General features: G+C 39.6%; 1 protein-coding gene across 6 annotated transcripts in view; it reads right to left on the bottom strand.

Annotated features, from left to right (window-relative positions):
* Positions 1–19,386, bottom strand: part of LOC108280849 (syntaxin-1A) — a 105,236-nt gene that overhangs the window by 2,376 nt on the left and 83,474 nt on the right. Inside the window, exons 7-10 of one of the 6 annotated variants that reach the window (XM_017496303.3) lie at positions 11,227–11,300; positions 9,665–9,802; positions 6,747–6,857; positions 417–4,036 (exon numbers count right to left, since the gene is read on the bottom strand). In XM_017496303.3, the coding sequence (XP_017351792.1) occupies positions 3,959–4,036; positions 6,747–6,857; positions 9,665–9,802; positions 11,227–11,300 (401 nt within the window). In that variant the 3' untranslated portion in view covers positions 417–3,958. Of the gene's footprint in view, positions 1–416; positions 4,037–4,735; positions 7,106–7,644; positions 9,803–11,226; positions 11,301–19,386 lie in introns of those variants that run through there. The other 5 variants (XM_017496304.3, XM_017496305.3, XM_017496301.3 and 2 more) reach the window with 5 other exon arrangements.

Raw genomic sequence — 19,386 nt, 5'->3', positions numbered from 1 at the left:
TTTCTTAGAAACGAACAAAATTCAAGTGAAGGTAAACGAAAAGGCAAAGACAGGTGTGTTCAAATGGAACAAATGGCACGTACGGTACTTCCTGTATGGAATGTACTACCATATACGCAACAGAAACAAGCAATTACAAATGGGAACTGCTAGAAACAAATAAAAATAATAACTGAACACTCTTAAGTGAAAAGTCATTCCCTATGGAGTACTTTCTCATTAAATTCCAAGGATGAATGCAGCTGGGACTTTCCTTTGCTCTAATGTTGCACGCAGTAGTACTCCAAGCCTCCGTGAATAATCTTCTTACCCTGTAGAGTATTTGTAGTCTGGCTGCAGACCATCAAGGGAGGCGGACAAATTGCTAAAGTTAGTGGTTCCTGAGGAGCTCATCTATAACTACGTCCAGCTCCTAGCACCAGAAACCCAGCTGTCCAGCATATTTAGAAAGCTGTAGGAATACCAGGTCCTCCATTTCCACCTTTACACCTTGTCAGTGTCGACAACATTTTACAGAATGATGAACATCATCCTTCTACAACACCACTGCTATACCTGCCAGGACGCCCTGGTCACAGGAAATGGTAGCAACCTGTGCATTCAGTGCATCTCTGCTAAAATTGCACCATCAATCCAGAAAAAGTGTTGTCTGGGCTTAGCTGAAGAACAAAGTCTGGAGTCCTGCAAGAATCAAGGGCCAGGAGAAGACGGTTAAAGGCCTTAAGGAACCTTCTCTTACTATCCACAAAAAAGATATGTACTTTCCTTGGGCTGATGGGAGACTACTGACCTCTCTAGGTACCCCTCTCATTTTGTTTAGGCAAGGACAGCCTGAAAAAGTGAGATGGAGCCCTGCTGTTGAGCCTAAATGGTGTTTTGCATAAGCTTATGTTGAATATAATGGTAAAAAAAAAAAAAAAGAATCAAGAGGTTGTCTCGAGGAAAAGAAAAGTTTTTTAATTGGTGCACCAGGTGAAATAATGACAGGAGAGTAGGATTGGTATTCAGACGAGATTTACTTAAAAATGAACCCCAAATAACAAACATACATACAGTGACATTAATTCACAACGCAGAGGCAGTGACATAAGTAGGTGGTCTTGTTGTCTCGTTAACCCAGACGAACGATCTGGCTGGGTAGTGTTCACGAAACCAGAATAAATCAGGAGAGCACTTTCGATTTGCTTGCTCAAGTCTTATTATCAAGTGAGACAGAAACGTGGGGATCATGACCTTGATCGCTTCCACCAATAATATATATTCAACAGTCACATCGTACTCCATACACACTGTCAGATTTGTCATTGGCAGCATCTGTGCAGAAGGACTTTGACTTCACCCCAATACTATAGTAATGTACACCTTCTATAGAACAAAGACACAAGTGGCATATTACAGACACTTCAACAGGCTTTTAATACACACACATACACAACTTGGCCCCCGCTTGGCATGCACACGATGTTCATTCATGCAGATCACATACGCACACACACGTATACACTCACGCCTAAATGTAGTATACAGAAATAAGGCAGAATGGAAACTAGAGCCACTGGCAACGAAGCAGCCGCAAGAAAGGCTATAATGAAGAAGATGATAATAAATACTGGCAATATCTCCCCTGTTAAATATTTTTAAAATGCTTTCCAACACAAACCGGTACCTTCACTTGGAACGTGAACATTGGAAATGGTACCTTACATATTTTGGAAAATTATATAAAATATTAAGGGGGGGGTGACAGGAGTAAATTTTGAATCATCAGGGTTCCATGAAGCTGAACTGTGCTCAGAAAGCAGCGTAGTTCAAATTATACATAAATCTACAGAGCAGCTGATGTGACATTTATCTATTTATTTATTTATCTAAAAAGAATGTGTAGCCATGAATTAATATATTACGGCAACGAGATCAGTTTCTCGAGATCGTGGCTAGGAAATGCTTCACTTCACTCACCGCAAATATTGTCAAATAAATAAATCAGTTGAATTGAATAGCCACCACTGTAGCTACAAGTACTGATGTAACTAAATACAAATATATTTACTCGGAATGAACAGATGATGTGTTTTAAACGGATACGAAAACAGTTACGGATAGGAAATGCGTCTATTTATGATTCGGTTTTGGACCGGTGCTGCGTAATGGTGCATTTACTGTACGCCATTCATTCGTACATCCTTAGTAACTCCCAGGTCAGGGTTGCGGTGGTTTAAATTAGGCTAGTAGTGTGTTAATATTTTTGCAACTAAATTGGTTAGAATATATCACAAGTATGTACGAACAAAAACAATAACTGTGTGAGTAGAAATGATTTTTTTTTTTTTTTTTAATCTGAGTGATGTAACTAAGTTAACTGTCAGAGCCAGAATGCACACACCATGCTTACAATCCCAGCATCTCTACCTAAGAGGTGTTTGTTTGTTTTCCAGTGATAGGACATAGTGTTAGGGATCATATTTAATTAAAAAAAAAAAAAAATCTCAATACAGATATGAATATTTGAAACACTACATTATCTTAGCATTACACTCCTAAGCCACAGGAACATAAGCATGGAGATTGATTGATAACATTGCAATTTACTTCAATCTTGGAATGAAGCATCAAGACATGATATGGACGTACTATTAGTTTGCATCATGTTAAGTGAATTATCAGTGAGAATAGGCTTTTTTTTTCGCCTGCTCCTGCCAAATAATTAATTAGCCGTCACATATTAAGTATAACTTTCCCATAATATATTAAGTTATGGACTCAAGTTACACAATTCTCAGCCATGACTTTGGTATCTCATCTCATAGCCACCAGATAATAAATCCTGCCCAGGAGATACGTACCTTAGAAGATACATATCGTAAACACGTCTTGCGTCGTTCATTGTGATAAACATACGTTCTAAACCTTGATCTAGTGCTAGCTTATTCATCTGCTTCGACTCGTTTTCGTGTCCGTCCTTTCGGATTTGCCGATCGTGCCTGTGTTTCGCCTTGATCGTGTCGATTTCTGGATTACGGACTTTCCTGGATTATGATATTTCCTGATCAAACCTGTGGCCGTCAAGCTTCTCCAGAGTCTCGTGTCTTACGAATATATTAATCCATTTCCACGCCTTATTACAAAAATAACCAGCATGTCCCCTCAGCGGCTCTGTATGAATCAAACGCGTGTGCTTTTTCTGCTGTTGTGTCGTTACGTACTCAAAACCATTTTACCGATACGCATCAGTTTAGTATCAAGCAGTTTATGAGCTGCATTCAGTGTGCTAGATGATGGAAAACGCAATGTTTTTGTAAAGACGTTTCAGTTTTGGATTTTTTTTTTCTTCTGTCTTTTAATTTTCTAGATTAGGTTACTCAAAAAAAAAAAAAAAAATTCAAAATAATTAAAAAAAGCTATAAATGAATATCAGTGGAATCATTCAGTAATTCAAACTCTCTATTGTCCCAGCACAGCACCAGCATAAAATCTTCCGTTTCATTTTGAACTATCTGATCGTTGACATCGTCTTTTTAATATCACTTGTGGAAGAAGAATACGCAATATATTTGCACATTCGGCTTTGTTTGGCTCTCCCGGCACTGCGGAAACACAACGGCAGTGATCCTTTGTGGGTTTCTTTGTATCTCTACAGCAATTATTATGAGCACTTTAAATATTTAATGAAAAATAAAAGTCATTTATTTATTTCTTTTCTATACAAGGACACAGGACATCCAGGGCAACACATTGCAGAACTGCACGTTTACAAAATAGAGCCTCATGCGGGAAAGAAAAAAAAAAGCACACCGGTTCTTCCTTCCCTTCTTTACACGATTCCATATTTATTTATTTTTTTTAACTGATTGTATGCTGCCAAGGAACGGCGTCTTTTATCGTTCTTTTTTTTTTTCTTTTTCTGTGCACGAATGGGTTTGCTGTTATATTTTGTAATAGGTTTGAATCGTCGCACTCTTCAGGCCAACACCCCGCCCACAGTGGAGGCAATAACGATCCCTAGCACCACACAGCAGATAAGAATAATAATTTTCTTCTGCAAAGACATTAACAAGAAATCCCAGGCGGCATGAAAAGAGAAGAATTGGAGAGTTAATCATTTGAACCTTTATTATTAGAGAGACCTAAAATGACTGCACATTGATTACATTAAAAACAGGAGTGAGCTTTATATTCACATGCAGTCACTAGCAAAATGCATTCCAAAACCAAAGCAGGACATGCAGCAGATGAACACACACACTGCGCGCACCACATGGGGGTGTCGGAACTCCGTTTATGACTCGTATCAAGAATAAATAAGGCGCAGACTGATATTGCCATCTTCACAGAAGATAATAGCTGTGCTAATACTGCTTTTAACCCACACTCTTTGACTTCTCCTTTGTCATTTCTCCTTTGACATGATTGAGGTTCCTTAGACAAGGGGGCAGTAGTGGCTTAGCGGTTAAGGCTGTGGGTTACTGATCAGAGGGTCAGGAGTTCAAGCCCCAGCGCTGCCAGGGTTACCCTGGGTTACTGATCAGAAGCTCAGAGGTTCAAGCCCCTGTGCTGCCAAGCCTCATGGCTGCATCATGGCTGACCCTGCACTCTGACCCCAATGAACACCTTTAACCTAGGCTCTGAAATTAGAACAGGATCTTCCTTTCTAGGAAGAAGAAGGGCTAACAGAAACGATTCAAATGTATGCACAATTAGGTAATATACAGATTATAATAGAATTTGTTTTAATGAATGCATTCGTGGATTTACTCACATTTTATTGGATACCAGCTGCTGTGATTAGAAACAAGATTAGCCAGTTTTTTTTTTTTCCCTGTTTCTTTTTGAAAGCTACAAGCCAGCACTATAAAGGCTATAAGAGATATGGACATAAGAGCTGGTGAAGTAGCCGGTTTACTACAAAAGAAATGTAGATCAGGATTTACTATAAACGGTATAATTTCCCCCTGTTATTAACGTTATTTTAACTGCCGACTTCTTACCCTGCTAGCTCGTTAGCGATCCATCTAGTCGGAAAACCAGCGAGCCGATGTGAATCTGTACATAGCAGAATGGAAACCGACTACACTGTACACACTATACACACGGCATTTCCCCTGATACCCATCCTCGTGGTGCAAGTGTCTATTCATTCATGTATTCATGTAGTGCACGAGCACGCGATCACGGGAAGTCAATGAGGCCATGTCAAAAACAGTATTAGACTGAAAGGAACATGCCACAAACATTACACAGCCTTGAAGTGCATGCAGATACTTCAGGCATAATGCAACACACACATACACACATAAGAGTGAGAGAAAGGAGTGAGGTAGGTGGAACAATCTACACGTGAGCTCACAGTGTGACATTTTTCTGTAGACAAAAATTCTATTAATGTGAACGTGTTAAATAATCTCACTCTCAGTCAAAATGAACAAAACATTGACATATCGGTTCCATAAAAAGACTTTTTTTGACTCAGTATATTAAATACATTATGAAGACTATGTCACGACTACACTGAAAGCTTAGCACATTAGCATGAACCCAAACCGTATAGAAACATACTAACGAATCGCAATGAAACTGGTCTATGGATATCCAAACTCGCTGCCATGTGTGCTTCAGAACAGACTCAGAAACCCATCCTGGCTTCTTCAGCTGAGTCCAACAGCGAGTGAGATGATGAGGATGAGCAGACAAAATGCCACACACACTCCTAACAGGATCAACTTCTGTGAAAGTGACACAAAGAGATGGGTTTAGGTGTCCTTATGGAACCAGATATAGGATCCGTGAAAGTTGGAAAGGGAAGGTCTCGGCCTCAGACGCTCTACAGTGGGTCTACGATCCAGTGTGTGGACACCTACCGTACACGTATCATGCTACAAGCTTCGGAATGTTGAAAGATGCAATCTGATCGGCTGAATGGTTTCCATACACTGAAAACTGAATTCAAGGCATCATGTCAAGTTATTCCAGGTGTGTTCCTTCAACTTCCTCTTTAAAGGTCAAAGTAGGCGGATCTTGGCCATGACTTTCTAGTGATAAAAGTTTGGATTGTGTGCCAAGGATCTACATCACAGTAGTTAATGATTCATGAACACATTAATGACTTCCTAAGTACTTGTCATTCCTGCTAATCTACATTTTCTGTTTCTCTTTTATTCTGTTTGTAAGTGGGAAAGGAAAGTGTCTTCTTATCACTGGCTGCTAGGTTTAAAACGAATCCGAAACACGATTATATAATATACTATACATATACTGTACATATACTATCTATCCTGATGGCCCGCTTGTAGTTGGAGTTCTCAACACCTGGAAATCACTTACTGTTGCTGAGGATGGACGCACACGGCCAGCCTAAAGATAAATCGTACTCTCCGGTGTCACCCAGATGAGGACGGGTTCCCTTTTGAGTCTGGTTCCTCTCAACGTCCCTTCCTCATATCGTCTCAGGGAGGTGTTCCTTTATATATCTATATTTCTGTAAAGCTGCCTTCTGACAATGTCCGTTGTTAAACGCACTATACAAATAATTGTGATAATAAATGTCATTTCTTGACACAACTACTGCAATGAGCCTTCGTTTGAGTTTATCTGGCTTGATTCGGGCTTCCTGAACACCTTTTTACCTCACTCGTTTTTGTCTCAGTCTGAAATTTACGAGCATGAGCATCAAGCAAAGCACCGGCACGACACGATATTGTGTTAGCGGGATGAACAGACATCATGATGGTCATGACGGGCGTCTGACTCACCCTCCGTGCTTTGCTCTGGTACTTTACTGCCTTCTTGGTGTCTGAAACAGCCCTTTCCACGTAATCCACCGCGTGCTCCACGTTATACTCTATACGGTCGATCATCTCTCCCTGACCGCACACACGCAGTATGACGAGCAGGACAGAGGGGGAGGAAGTGGGGAAGAAGGAAGAAAAAGGACAGGAAAAAGAGAGAAAGAGAGAGGGATTTTAGACAGCAGCTGTGGACTGATTAAGGCGTTACTCACCACCTTGCTTGTTTTTTGCACTTTAAGAGCTGCTTTAGTGTCTTCTTTGGCTTTTTCCACATATTCCTGGGCGTTACGCACATTTGATTCAATGTTGTTCAGGAGCCCACCCTGTAGGACGATATGTAGATGGTGAGAAATTGAAACGCATGATGGAATATAAAACAAATAAATCCAGGTTATAGAATAATTGGTAACACTTTTAACAGTTCTACACAAGACACATTAAGAAAGTAACAAATAATCCAAATAAACACCTGCATTAATCAATGCTCATCCTATTGATGAGTAAAATTCAGCCCACGTGACACTAAATAATAAACATAAAAAATATATCATCTATGATATATAGCAGTGGTTTTGGGAAACTTCGGAGTGGTAATAGTAAACTCCAGTTTGCGTTGGAACGAACAAATTATTTTCCTAGAGCAGCACGTCCCCAAATGTTTACTTAGGGTTTGTTAATGATGAAATTCATGATTTATTAACATTATCTAATGCAAGAAATAATGTTAGTTCAGGAAGCTTTAATGTAAATCGTTACAGAATGGTTTAGGTTAAAGTATTCGGTGGCAGTGGCGTGTTGCAGCCACTTTGCTGCTGAAAATAAGTAGCATGCATGAAAAAGTGTAGATTAACACATAAATTACCTTTAGAGGTTAGTGCAGGCCCCAAGCTCACAGCACACTATTAAAGGCCTATTACAGAGAGAGAGAGAGAGAGAGGGAGAGAGAGAGGGAGGGAGGGAGAGAGAGGAAGGGAGAGAGAGAGAGAGGGAGAGAGAGCAAGAGAGAGAGAGAGGGAGAGAGAGAGAGCAAGAGAGAGAGAGCAAGCGAGAAAGAGAGCAAGAGAGAGCGCAAGAGAGAGAGCGAGAGAGCGTGAGAGAGAGAGCAAGAGACACAGAGAGAGAGAAAGAGAGCAAGAGAGAGTGAGTGAGAGAGAGCTTGAGAGAGTGAGAGAGATAGAGAGAGCACAAGAGTGAGAGAGAGCAAGAGAGAGAGAGCGTGAGAGAGAGAGCAAGAGTGAGAGAGAGCAAGAGAGAGAGAGCGTGAGAGAGAGAGCAAGAGAGAGAGAGCAAGAGAGAGAGAGCGTGAGAGAGAGAGCAAGAGAGAGAGAGAGCAAGAGAGAGAGAGCGTGAGAGAGAGAGCAAGAGAGAGAGAGAGCAAGAGAGAGAGAAAGAGAGCGATAGAGCAAGCGAGAGAGAGAGAGCGAGAGAGAGAAAAAGAGAAAGCGAGAGAGAGCGAGAGAGAGCAAGTGAGAGAGAGAGCGAGAGAGAGAGAGCGAGAGAGAGAGAGAGAGAGAGAGAGAGAGAGAAAAGAGGCAGCAAAGACCGAGAGCAGAAAGACCGAGCAAAAAGCAGACTCTGTGCAGGTCGCACACCTCATTTTCACAGGGAATTGAGAACGAGAGGGTGCAGGTTAGTCAGATTAATTATTAAATCAAATACATTTGTGTTAATAGACTCTCTCACTCTGACCATTAACATAGATGAATAATTCACGAGCGATATTCATAAAAGCGCACTATTGACAGAAAAGCTTTGCATTAAAGGGAAAAAATCCACCCTGAGCGCCTTCATATTAGCCTTTATAACTAGCCTGGTCTTCTGTGGGGTCCAAGAATGATTTCGGAACACAATTTTCTGTTTGTTTGTTTAGATGGCTTTTTTAATTATTATTATTGACACGTTGCTCTATTTTCCCTTTTTTTTTAAAAAACCATTTCCCAAATTACCCACAATGCCATTCAACTTCGTGCAGTGAGATCTACCTCTCGTTTTTTCTGAAAGAGAGCGATGCAGCGGCGCTTTAGTCCTATAGTCTGTCTGGCTCTCTAATCTGTACACGCTGCTCCAACAGATCAGCTTCCAATGCTGGAATTTAAATTCAACACCATCGTGCTGATCATCTCGTAGATCAGCTGACCTTTAACCTTTAACTGAGCTCTGTGATGATCCCCAACTAAGCACAAATCAATAATAAACATACAGAACCGACCAACTAACCTGTACCAGAATCGCTAAGTACATCATAAATAGTTTAAATAAATAAAATAATTGATGCGATTTAATGTGTTTCAGGATGGACCTTTCCTTTAATAATCCCAGGAAACAAACCGAAAGCACATATACAAACTGTATTTCTGACCAAGCCATGTTGGAATTTTGAGTCAATTTTGTTAGCTTTGCTACGTTAGCTGTGTGTAGGTACACGCAGCTCGGACTTTGGTAAAAACTCATGTCGACATCTGAGCGCTTATTTGATTCCAAATCCATTTCACTTGCTGCTGCTAACTTTTTCAGGCAGTTGGTAAACAACATGATGTCATTTCCTGGACTCTGGGACGAGCTAGGTCTCGGAGGGGAGGTGGACCGAGAGATGAGATTTATAACCAGACACTGATGCAGTTTTCGCTGAGTGTAAATGGAATTAGCGGAAACACATACTGGCCTTTTCTAACAAGGTTTTCAAAGACGCACAGCATGCGTGCCAGAGTGTTCCTGTGTGTGTGTGTGTGTGTTTCTGTGTGATGCCATGGCAATGGGGCAGCAGTGAGATAAATCCCCCTCCTATGGCGAGGCCATCTGTCAGTAGAAACCATAGCCGAGACACAAAGCGGCGATTTCGAGGTGAGAGGAGGGCAGGAGAAGATTCCGGAGCGTTCTCTCACCTGACTCTCGACCAGCATGGCCATGTCCATGAACATGTCGTGCAGCTCGCGGATGCTGGTCTCCAGCTTGATGATCTCATTGTGACGGGTTTCGATTTCGTTCATGGCCTGCTGGGTGATGTTGGAGTCCATGATGATCTAAAGAAAGGAAGACACACACACACACACACACATACACAAAATAAGCACGTCTCCTTCATTCCCCATCAATTTTTCAACAAACTTTCTGACCTCTGGCTTTGGCAATTCTCCTGTTAGGAAGCGCCACAGCTGAAATCAAAACTGATCTGGGATATAATCGAGATTTGTTCAGTCTGCTAGAAGGGTTGAATCGTCTCTGCCTGGAATTTCAATAGCTCCCTGAACGCCTGTAACAGCCTGCAGAGGATGAATACATCTCTCATATTTGCAAGCACGTAAACATACAGGATTGAGATGAGGAAATAAACACATTACAGAAATACACTACCGAGCAAAAGTCTGGAAATAACGCAAAATTTTAATTAACACACTTACAATAATTAGTTAATATTGCAGTTAATATTGCAAAAACAAACGAAGAAACTACTATTCCTGCAGACGTTAGTACGGACCATTGTTTCAGTGTTGATGAAAAATTCCACAAATATCCACATCTGTATCTGTATTTAGAGTCCACCTGGAAGTGGGCGTGGCACAAACCAGAAAGGGTTTTTTTTGTTTGTTTTTTTGTTTTTAAATTAAATGTAAACTGGAAAAACATGACTGCTGGAAAAAGAAGCCATTTTTCATTAACATGATACATAACAACAAAATAACACTGTTACAGTGTCTACATGATTGTCATTTAATAACATTGAAGAATGATGAAAACGCGCAGAATGGATATACAAGTGTTTTTAAAAAAAATTATTATTATTTTTTTACAATTAATTACACACACACACACACATTTTATATATATATATATATATATATATATATATATATATATATATATATATATATTGAAATTTAAATCGTATTCATAAAAATATATATATATATATATAAATATAAATGTATTTATAATATATATATATATATATACACATATATATATACACATATATATAAATGTAGTTTTATATATATATATATATATATATATATATATATATATATATAAAATACATCCATTTCAAATGTAAATAACTATATAATAATGTATATATAATAATGTAAAATGAATTAAATCATTTGAATTCATTCAATTTATCCCATAAGAGAGATGCTGCCCTGTGCACAGCGTGTGTAAAGCGTGAGAAATGCTGCAGCACTCAAGCATAGACAGCATCGTGCATGGAAGATCAAGGCCAGGAGAAATCCGCCGTTCAAGCTTGTGTTTGGTTCGCCACAAAAACAGCACCAAAAACACCAAAAAAAAAAAACCCAAACAAATAGTGCACCGCCTATTTGTCTCTATAACACATTTTTATTCCTCGAATAACTGTAAGTTTTCACATGAGCTTGCACCGCTCTTATGTGCAAACTGCACTCATTAAAACTTGCCTTCTCTATGACCACTGTGCATTTCCACTTACCCCCGATGTGAAGATAGCTGGGTTGTCACTTTCCAGCATGCTTTCTAGCTCCTCGTTTGTCGTGTTCCTTCCAGCTACAGACACATACACATATACATTTACTGCACCAGACATATAACGTGCCTTACAGTCCCTGACCTCAATATGTTTGAGACCTTGACACACAGACAGCATGTATACAAGTCTGACTGCAGCAGAGAGAGGGTTAAACCGCTCTACTGCAAGACTTACGCAATCTGATGACATTATAATCCACGTTCATCAATGACGTATACAACAGACACACAACTGTATGATTTTCTCATAAAGGCATAACATAGATATTATTGGCAAATGACTACACTGTATGACACTCTATGTGTGTGTTCATGTGTGTGTGTGTGTGTTTGATATGACAAAAATATATTACAATACTTAAAGACATTTCTATGATACACAGTGTATCACAATATATAAGTTGGATAACAAAACAGTAGGTTTGAGAAACAAAAGAAAGAAAAATTGAGAAAAATTGCTGATCGTTTTATTTAATATCAACAAATATTTATGAACGAATAAAATTTTATTATATAACGAATAACATTAAAAAACATATCAAAACTTACGCAATATCATTATTATGCGTGGAACTGTGACATAATTGATCACAATACTGATAATATTATATTGTTGTAATGCCCAGCTCTATAGCGCATTCATTCACTGATCACATTAAATAGAAATAGATTGTAATACACTATCATATATGATCAACCGGTATATTATAAATACATTCATAAAGCACACTTGTCATGTCTCAGCTCTGATTATAAAAGTACCATGCGTTGGTATGCTCCTTCTCCAACGTTTTCGTTTCCTTCCCTGATGGTGTTCACCTGTATCTTGTTTCCATTTATTACTTTGTTTGTTTCATATCCTCTGTTCTTTCCCGTGTCTTTGCAAAGCCTTGTCATGTTTATTCCATTCGGGTCTGAGCCTTTTGTTTATTCTATAACATTTCTGGTTAAAAGTACATTTTATTTCCATCAATCTAAAGTGCCATTTTACCACACGGCTTGCATTTTTGGATATTAAACTATACTGAAAGTTTGTTGTTTATGTTTAAAAGGTCGTGTTGTCAATACACAGGGATGCCATTTTATCGGGTAGCGGATAAGTGAACCCAGCACAATGTACCAGAATATGGCACATTTTCCTATAGATTTACTCTTACGTTATTGTTTTTGTTTTTTTTTTACTTCTTTTTGTTTTTACTAAATGACTAAGAGGCTTCTCAAGATAAAAAAAAATATATATATATATGCTGTCCATTCGTTGGATTTTAATCCAAAATTCCTACTAACAAATACCTGGATAAAACTAATACCTGGATAAATCTGTTCATTGGTGGCTTTACTAGTACGCTATTCTTATTTGGATAAACAAAATATTTTGTAAAAATGGAAATAATTCCTTGCAGCCTCTTTATGTGGAGTATAACGTGCGATATTTTTGTATTGATTTGATTCCTGTTTTCTTTACATTTTGAATAAAACAGTGAACCAGTCCAACCTTTTCTATTTTCAATACTTTACCGATATCGAAGATCTGGGAATACCAGATACTGATACTGATAATAAGATACTTACATAATCTTAACAATTCAATTATTTTTAATAATTACCGCTTGGGATCAATCAAGTGTTATATGAGTGGATCGGATTGGAAAATGTGTCGCATCCAATACTCATTCACGTCATGACATAAGACATAAGAGGCCGGTATTGAATCTGTAGCTTCCTATTTGTTTGTATTCGATTGTATTCGCTAAAAGTAATTTGATACATGAGTCATACTGTAAAAAAAATCTTCTGGGCTTGAATGAAGGATATCCTGCTGGTCAGTGAGTGCTGAGAGCCAGATACTGCTCTGTGGTCATGCCAGCAGAGAGAGATGGCACCACAGGACATCAGCCAGGGCTGCTCATTTGAGCTCAGACACACTCTGCACTCACTCTGGTGTGTGGTGTGTGTGTGTGTGTGTGTGTGTGTCTGACAAGATAGTTTTTGAGCTACATATCTGTGGGTGAAAGGGTTGTCACATGTCTAGACCAGCCACCTGGCCGTTTCCGTACGAGAATATAATTTTCAACACTGAAGCCCTTCACTTTTACACTAGGGACAAATTTCTGAGGTCACGGTCATACAATTTTTGCGGAAATAATGTAGCAAACCATCAGCCAGAAGAAAAATTATACCGGGTAAATAACTAAACATGAACGAAAACAACACAGTTTAAATAAAATGGTGATTTACTCTCCTTGTAATTTTCTTTGCTTAAGAACATTAAAAATAATAATAATCACCTTCTATGGCACTATATTGAACTGAAAAGACAAAGAGCACACTAAATATACAAGTGGGGTCCGAACATCTGAGAACACTTAAATACACACCTAGAAATTGTGCAACATCTGGAATATTGTATAGTCAATTTTTCCCTTTTTTATTTTTTTGGTGTAGAATTGTCTAAATTCTAAAACTTAGTGCTTCTTTCTGTTTTCCGTGTGGTCTCCTTCTCGTTTATGCCGAATCGAAACATGTCAAGTATGGTCACATGGGACCACTAATCGTAGGGTTGGTGGTTCGATTCCTGGCCCACGTGACTCCACATGTTGAAGTGTCCTTGGGCAAGACACTGAACCCCAAGTTGCTCCCGATGGCAAGTTAGCGGCTTGCGCGGCAGCTCTGCTACCACTGGTGTGCGAGTGTGTGAGAATGGGTGAATGTAAAGTGAACCAATGTAAAGTGCTTTGTAGAACCGCTAAGGTTAAAAAAGCGCTATATAAGCGCAGACCATTTACCAAGTATACTTCTGATCCCATCTCTTCCTCTAGTAAATCGATATGCTTAATCAGTGCCCAGTTTGACTCATTTGTCTGTCTGTCCCTTGGCGTTCTTGATCTCTCTCTACCTCAGCGCGCTGAATTTTTAAACAGGTCCATCTGCAGTCTTTAATCACCTCTCCAAGCTCAAGGTTAATTAGTGAGTGTTGCTGAATTAATGGAAGTGTGGGGGTGCGAGTGCGAGAGGAGCGCCGTCACACGCAGGACAGCAGAAGCGCTCTGCATGTACACCTCTAATTCAATTACGGGTATGAGTGTGTGAGAGAGACGCGAGAGAATGACGTAGGCGACGTCCACATGAGTCAAAATAAATCAGAAAACGCAGCTTTTTCTCCACGTTTTGGCCTTCCGTCCACTCTGAGACGATATTTTTGTCCAGTCAAAACGAAGCTTCTTGCATAAACGCTCTCCCATGTGGATAAATAAAAAAAAAAAAAAAACACATAATTTCCGTGTTGTAGTGTGGGCCGAGAAAACGGAGATGCTCAAAAACTGTGACATATTTATAGTCACGTGACGCGGTCAAGTCAAAACAAACAAGCTGGCGTGGGATGTTGTACTGCAGTTGTTGTGCTGCCTGCTATCCGGGTTGAGAGCGTTGTTAAAGATTAACGTCACTTTTGTACGACCTTCAGATTGCATTTTTTCAAAGGGATGTCCACTCGCAATTGCTATTCGGCGCTGGAACACGAGGACGACATTTTCACCTGCTTTCGCAACTTTACAGTCTTGTAAAGTTATCCGCAGAGACAACTCCACCTCTTTGTCTGTCCATTTGTAAAAAAAACAACAACAAAAAAAAAACAAACCTGGTGCTTTTCCTCGACATCGAAGAGACAAAGTAAATAAACGCCTGACGAAAACGACGCAGGCCAAAGCTTCTTACGTTTTTAGTGTTTTCAGACACTTTAGCGTCTTTAGGATGAGCAATTTTTGGAAAACGGTCGAAAACGCCAGTGTAGACGGAGATCGCTTTAAAACGAAAATGCGGTTTGCAGATCTATCCGTATTAACGTGGATGCAGCTAAAGAGATATGCTCTTGGGCTGTTACGTATTAAACTCCGTGTATCAAAAAAATCCGTGTCAAAGGCAGCAGGAGAACATTACGGAATGAAAAAAAAAGCCTTCTGTGGATCCAGAAATAGCTTTTTTCAGTGATAATAAACATCAAAACAGCACAATTTGAAACTTTTAGATGTTACTGTCCCATCCAGTCTTCAGCCAGCTATGGAGCTATGGTGGGGTTTTTATTTATTTATTTATTACTTTTTTTTAATGTTTTGGGTTTTAAAATAAATAAATAACTATATACACTCCAGACAGTCCTTCAGGGAGCAGATTTTCTGCAGATTTCCATGGAAACATCCTTTTTCTATAAGCATGTTCAATATGTAACCAGAGAAAGGAGGGGAAAAAACCCGCACAATTTACTCCTTCTTCTTCTGCAAAACAAACACTTTCAACAACATTTTAGGATCCAGTTTAAGATTCTGGTGTTAATGATCAAGCTCCTTCTTATCTCAAAAGATCTTCTTATTTCACATTCATCTAGCTGATTCGTAAGATCTCCTGAGGTTTCGTTTCTATGTCCGTCGATCCCGTTTAAAAACTAAGGGTGATGGAGCTTTTTCAGGCGCTGCCCCTTGCACCTTCTATTATATATATATATATTTTTTTTTAAAAGAGTCTGAAAGCGTATATTTCCTTCCAGGAGTTTTAACTGAATTTTAGTATTGTTTTATTGTCGCTTTTCTATGTGGTTTTATTCTGTTTTTCTATTCCACTTGTTCTTACTCTGTTCAGCACTTTGCTCAGCCTTGCTGTGTTTAAATGTGCTATATAAATAAAACTGACGTACTTACGTACAAGGATATGTTTAATCGTAATGTGCTTCACGTTGCTGCGACACACCTCAGTGCTGTACCTATAGCATGTGCTACTTATTAAGAGCTACACACATCTCGCTGGTTGATGGTAGAATGTTTTTTTTTTTTTTTTTTAATTGTTCTTTTATTAGCTGGATTAATTAGCATGAACAGATAACTTTTTCAGAATCTGGAACAGGCAGATATGTGTGAACAAAAAAGGTGCAGGCTTAAAATTCTCCTGCGATAAGTAACAGTCATGTTAAACCTATCAAAGAGAAAATAAACACTCTAGACAGATTAAAATATATTTTAGGTATGATTTGAGGACAGAATCGCTCTTTTCATAGCGCGGATCACGTGTGCTCTACTGTCTTCTCCCACCGGTGGTCACTGCGACAAGTCGCTGCAAATTTGCCTAAAGTTAAAGTTTTCTCAACTTTTTTGCATCGCTGGACACGCCCACATCGATGTCGCTCGTGGTGCCGAGAGTCGCCAGCTCTCGTTGAAAACGGACGGTCTCGGCGAGCCGCTGTACGTGTGAATGAACCTTCCGTCTGTATCGAGGCACTTACATAAGAAGCAAACTAGGTGAGCGTTAGGTTTCCGAGCAACCAAAACATGGCACTGAACGGCACAGTGGGCTTAGCTCAGAAATGTATCATAGTTATACAACTGAACATTGATAAATCATCGCTTGATGGGTGAGGAGTCCAAAACTGTGTATAATGTTTAATGGATGTTTAGAAAAAAATATATAAACAGGTTGGGAGAGATGTAATGGATCTAAAATGGGTAAAAAAAAAAAAAAAAAACAACCCTCCAAGCTGTTCCCAGTTTTTCTCCACTACTTTAATCAGCGTTATATCACAGATTGTTGCCATTGGAAGAGTACCAACTGTCTTTAAAAACAGCTCCAGAAATAGCTTTCCCAGGGAGAATCTGTCTGGGCTTTCTGTAGTTTTTGGTTTAATTATCACAAAACTTCAAGGTGTTTCGAATTCATTTTTAGCGCCCTGGAGGGCATGTGAGGGAGGTTGTTAGCTTGCAGTGTCAGAAATGGAGGAGTTTCGGCTTGACAAACAGCACTGAATTATCAGCGGGTTGATTTTGGAGGAATGCAAATACTCCTCTCACCGCTCTGTGTGTGTGTGTGTGTAGGTGTGTGTGATTGTGCCTTGTTATAATAATGCCTGTCAGTGGTCTGAATCCACTACCATGGTGGATTCTTTATCATTTTTTGCCATATTCATAGTGCTACACAACACCTACACAACCGACGTAAACTGACATAATGGCTTATTACAACAGGCGTAAAGACTACTTTCATATTTTGTGATGTCATGTGTTTAGTTTCTTGGCTAACTTTCTGCTTTCCAACTTATGTTAGAGCTAATGACAACTACGTAGCACTGTTTCACAGCCCACCGCTGGTATGTCATAGACACAGAATGGTTATAAGGTGAAATTGTACATAGTACAAAGGTTAACAGAAGATGTGTTGCATGTCTCCAGAGAGTGGCACTTGGTGGAAACATCGGTGTGAAAACCTGCTGTATAACACTGCGACATAGTAAAGGATTTGACAATAACAGTCATAAAACTCTAATAACTCAGTCATGTATGTTTTCTCTAGTCATTACTAAAGTAATCAGCATATTTCTGCTTATAAGACTTGTCTCAACACTGTCATGACACTTATGTACTTAACTTTCAGATCCTAAATAAGAACAGGTCTGGTGTTTGATCTGTTGCATCATGCCCATTATGTGACTCTTACATAACAAGCATTCACTGACATACAATGTCAGCCGTCATGACATTTCATAACCTTATGTCAAGAAAGGGAAAAAAAACCCTTGACTCGGGTGTTATCTCAACTTGATGCCTATTGGAATAATGAATATGCTATTGGTGGTTAATATAATGTCAGTAATGGCTTAAGTAGGTTTCATGCAGCCATGAACACTATCCGTAAGTATTTTCACTAATAGACGTAAAAAAAAAAAATTAAAAAAAAATTAAATGCTTGTTCTTTTTAAATGCCTTCTGCTGTTGTAGCTCATCCGTGTCAAACCATCTGCATTCAGAGATGCTTTTCAGCTCAACACGGCTGTTAAGAGTGGTTATTTAAGTTACCGTAGCCTTCCAGTCAGTCTGGTCTAGTCTAGTCATTCTCCTCTGACCTCTCATCAACGAGACGGGTTTTCCACAGGATGTTTTGGGTTTTCCAACCGCTGGAGACAGTTGTGTGTGAAAATCCCAGCAGTTTCTGAAATACTCAAACCACCCTTGGTCTAGCACCAAGGTCAAAGTAAGGGGAAATCACCTCTTTGCCCTATTCTGATAATGATGTACAGGTGTACAGTACAGGTGTTCCAAATAAAGTGGACGGTGAGGGCATATGCGTGTGTTCTACCGCCGTATGTTTATATGCAGTAGGCAAGTCCTGGAGGAGGAAGGAATAGGACGAGGATGGGGTTCACATTCTTATCATAGACAGCGATTACCGTGAGATAAGATTAAAATATGGCCTATGATATAGGTGAGAGAAGAGAGCGTGGAAGAAAGGCAGACAGGAGGATGTAGAGAGAGAGAGAGAGAGAGAGAGAGAGAGAGATGAGAGATGGAACGAAGGGATATGGTGATGGCGACTGATGGTGTTTGGAGGTCAGGGGATGATGACTGTGTTCATGGCCTGAATACTGATGCAGCTCAACTATGACATTTGTACACAGCTTCCCTGCAGGCTCAGCTGCTCTGGTCTCGATGACTCAGTGTGTGTGTGTGTGTGTAAACACTCTGATGGACATCCAGAAGAAAAACAAATGGATATGCCAAAGGGAAAAAATTCAACATAAAAACAATTTGACCTTTTCAGACATTCAAGACCAGACTATTGGTTGGACTTTTATCACCCTCCACAGGTTCATGCACATAAATAATGGCCCCCTTTTCCAATGACATTTGCATTAGATGAAAAATAGCTTTCGAACCGAACTTTTTGCTTGCATTATTATGGAAAAAGAACGCCTTGCTATGGCAACCCTTCAGGCCAGAGGTGCTGTGCTGTGTACTGAGCCCTTGACCGTCAGTAATTAGGGCACTTATCTCGTTCAGTGAGTGATGGCTGCACAGTGATCTATGTGTCCATTTCAGACAAGCTGCTCTGATTAGATTACACAGTGTATACGATAACCAGAGTCCGGGACAGAGAGGGGGTAGCAAGGTCGCACGCAGGATAGATTGTCTTTCCCACAAGCCTCTGCAAATCGAGTGATGACCATATACAGACATGGTCTCCTTCTCGTTCATTCATTCTCCTTTTCTATACCATGACTCATATATCACTTCTTATCCAATCTGTCTTGTTTATATTAGTCCCCTTGTTCGGTGTCAACCCTGATAGC

The sequence above is a fragment of the Ictalurus punctatus genome, chromosome 20, assembly GCF_001660625.3.
Source record: "Ictalurus punctatus breed USDA103 chromosome 20, Coco_2.0, whole genome shotgun sequence".
Lineage (NCBI taxonomy): Eukaryota > Metazoa > Chordata > Actinopteri > Siluriformes > Ictaluridae > Ictalurus > Ictalurus punctatus.
The sequence above is the reverse complement of the archived record's forward strand: the minus strand, read 5'-3'. Positions and strand labels throughout refer to the sequence as shown.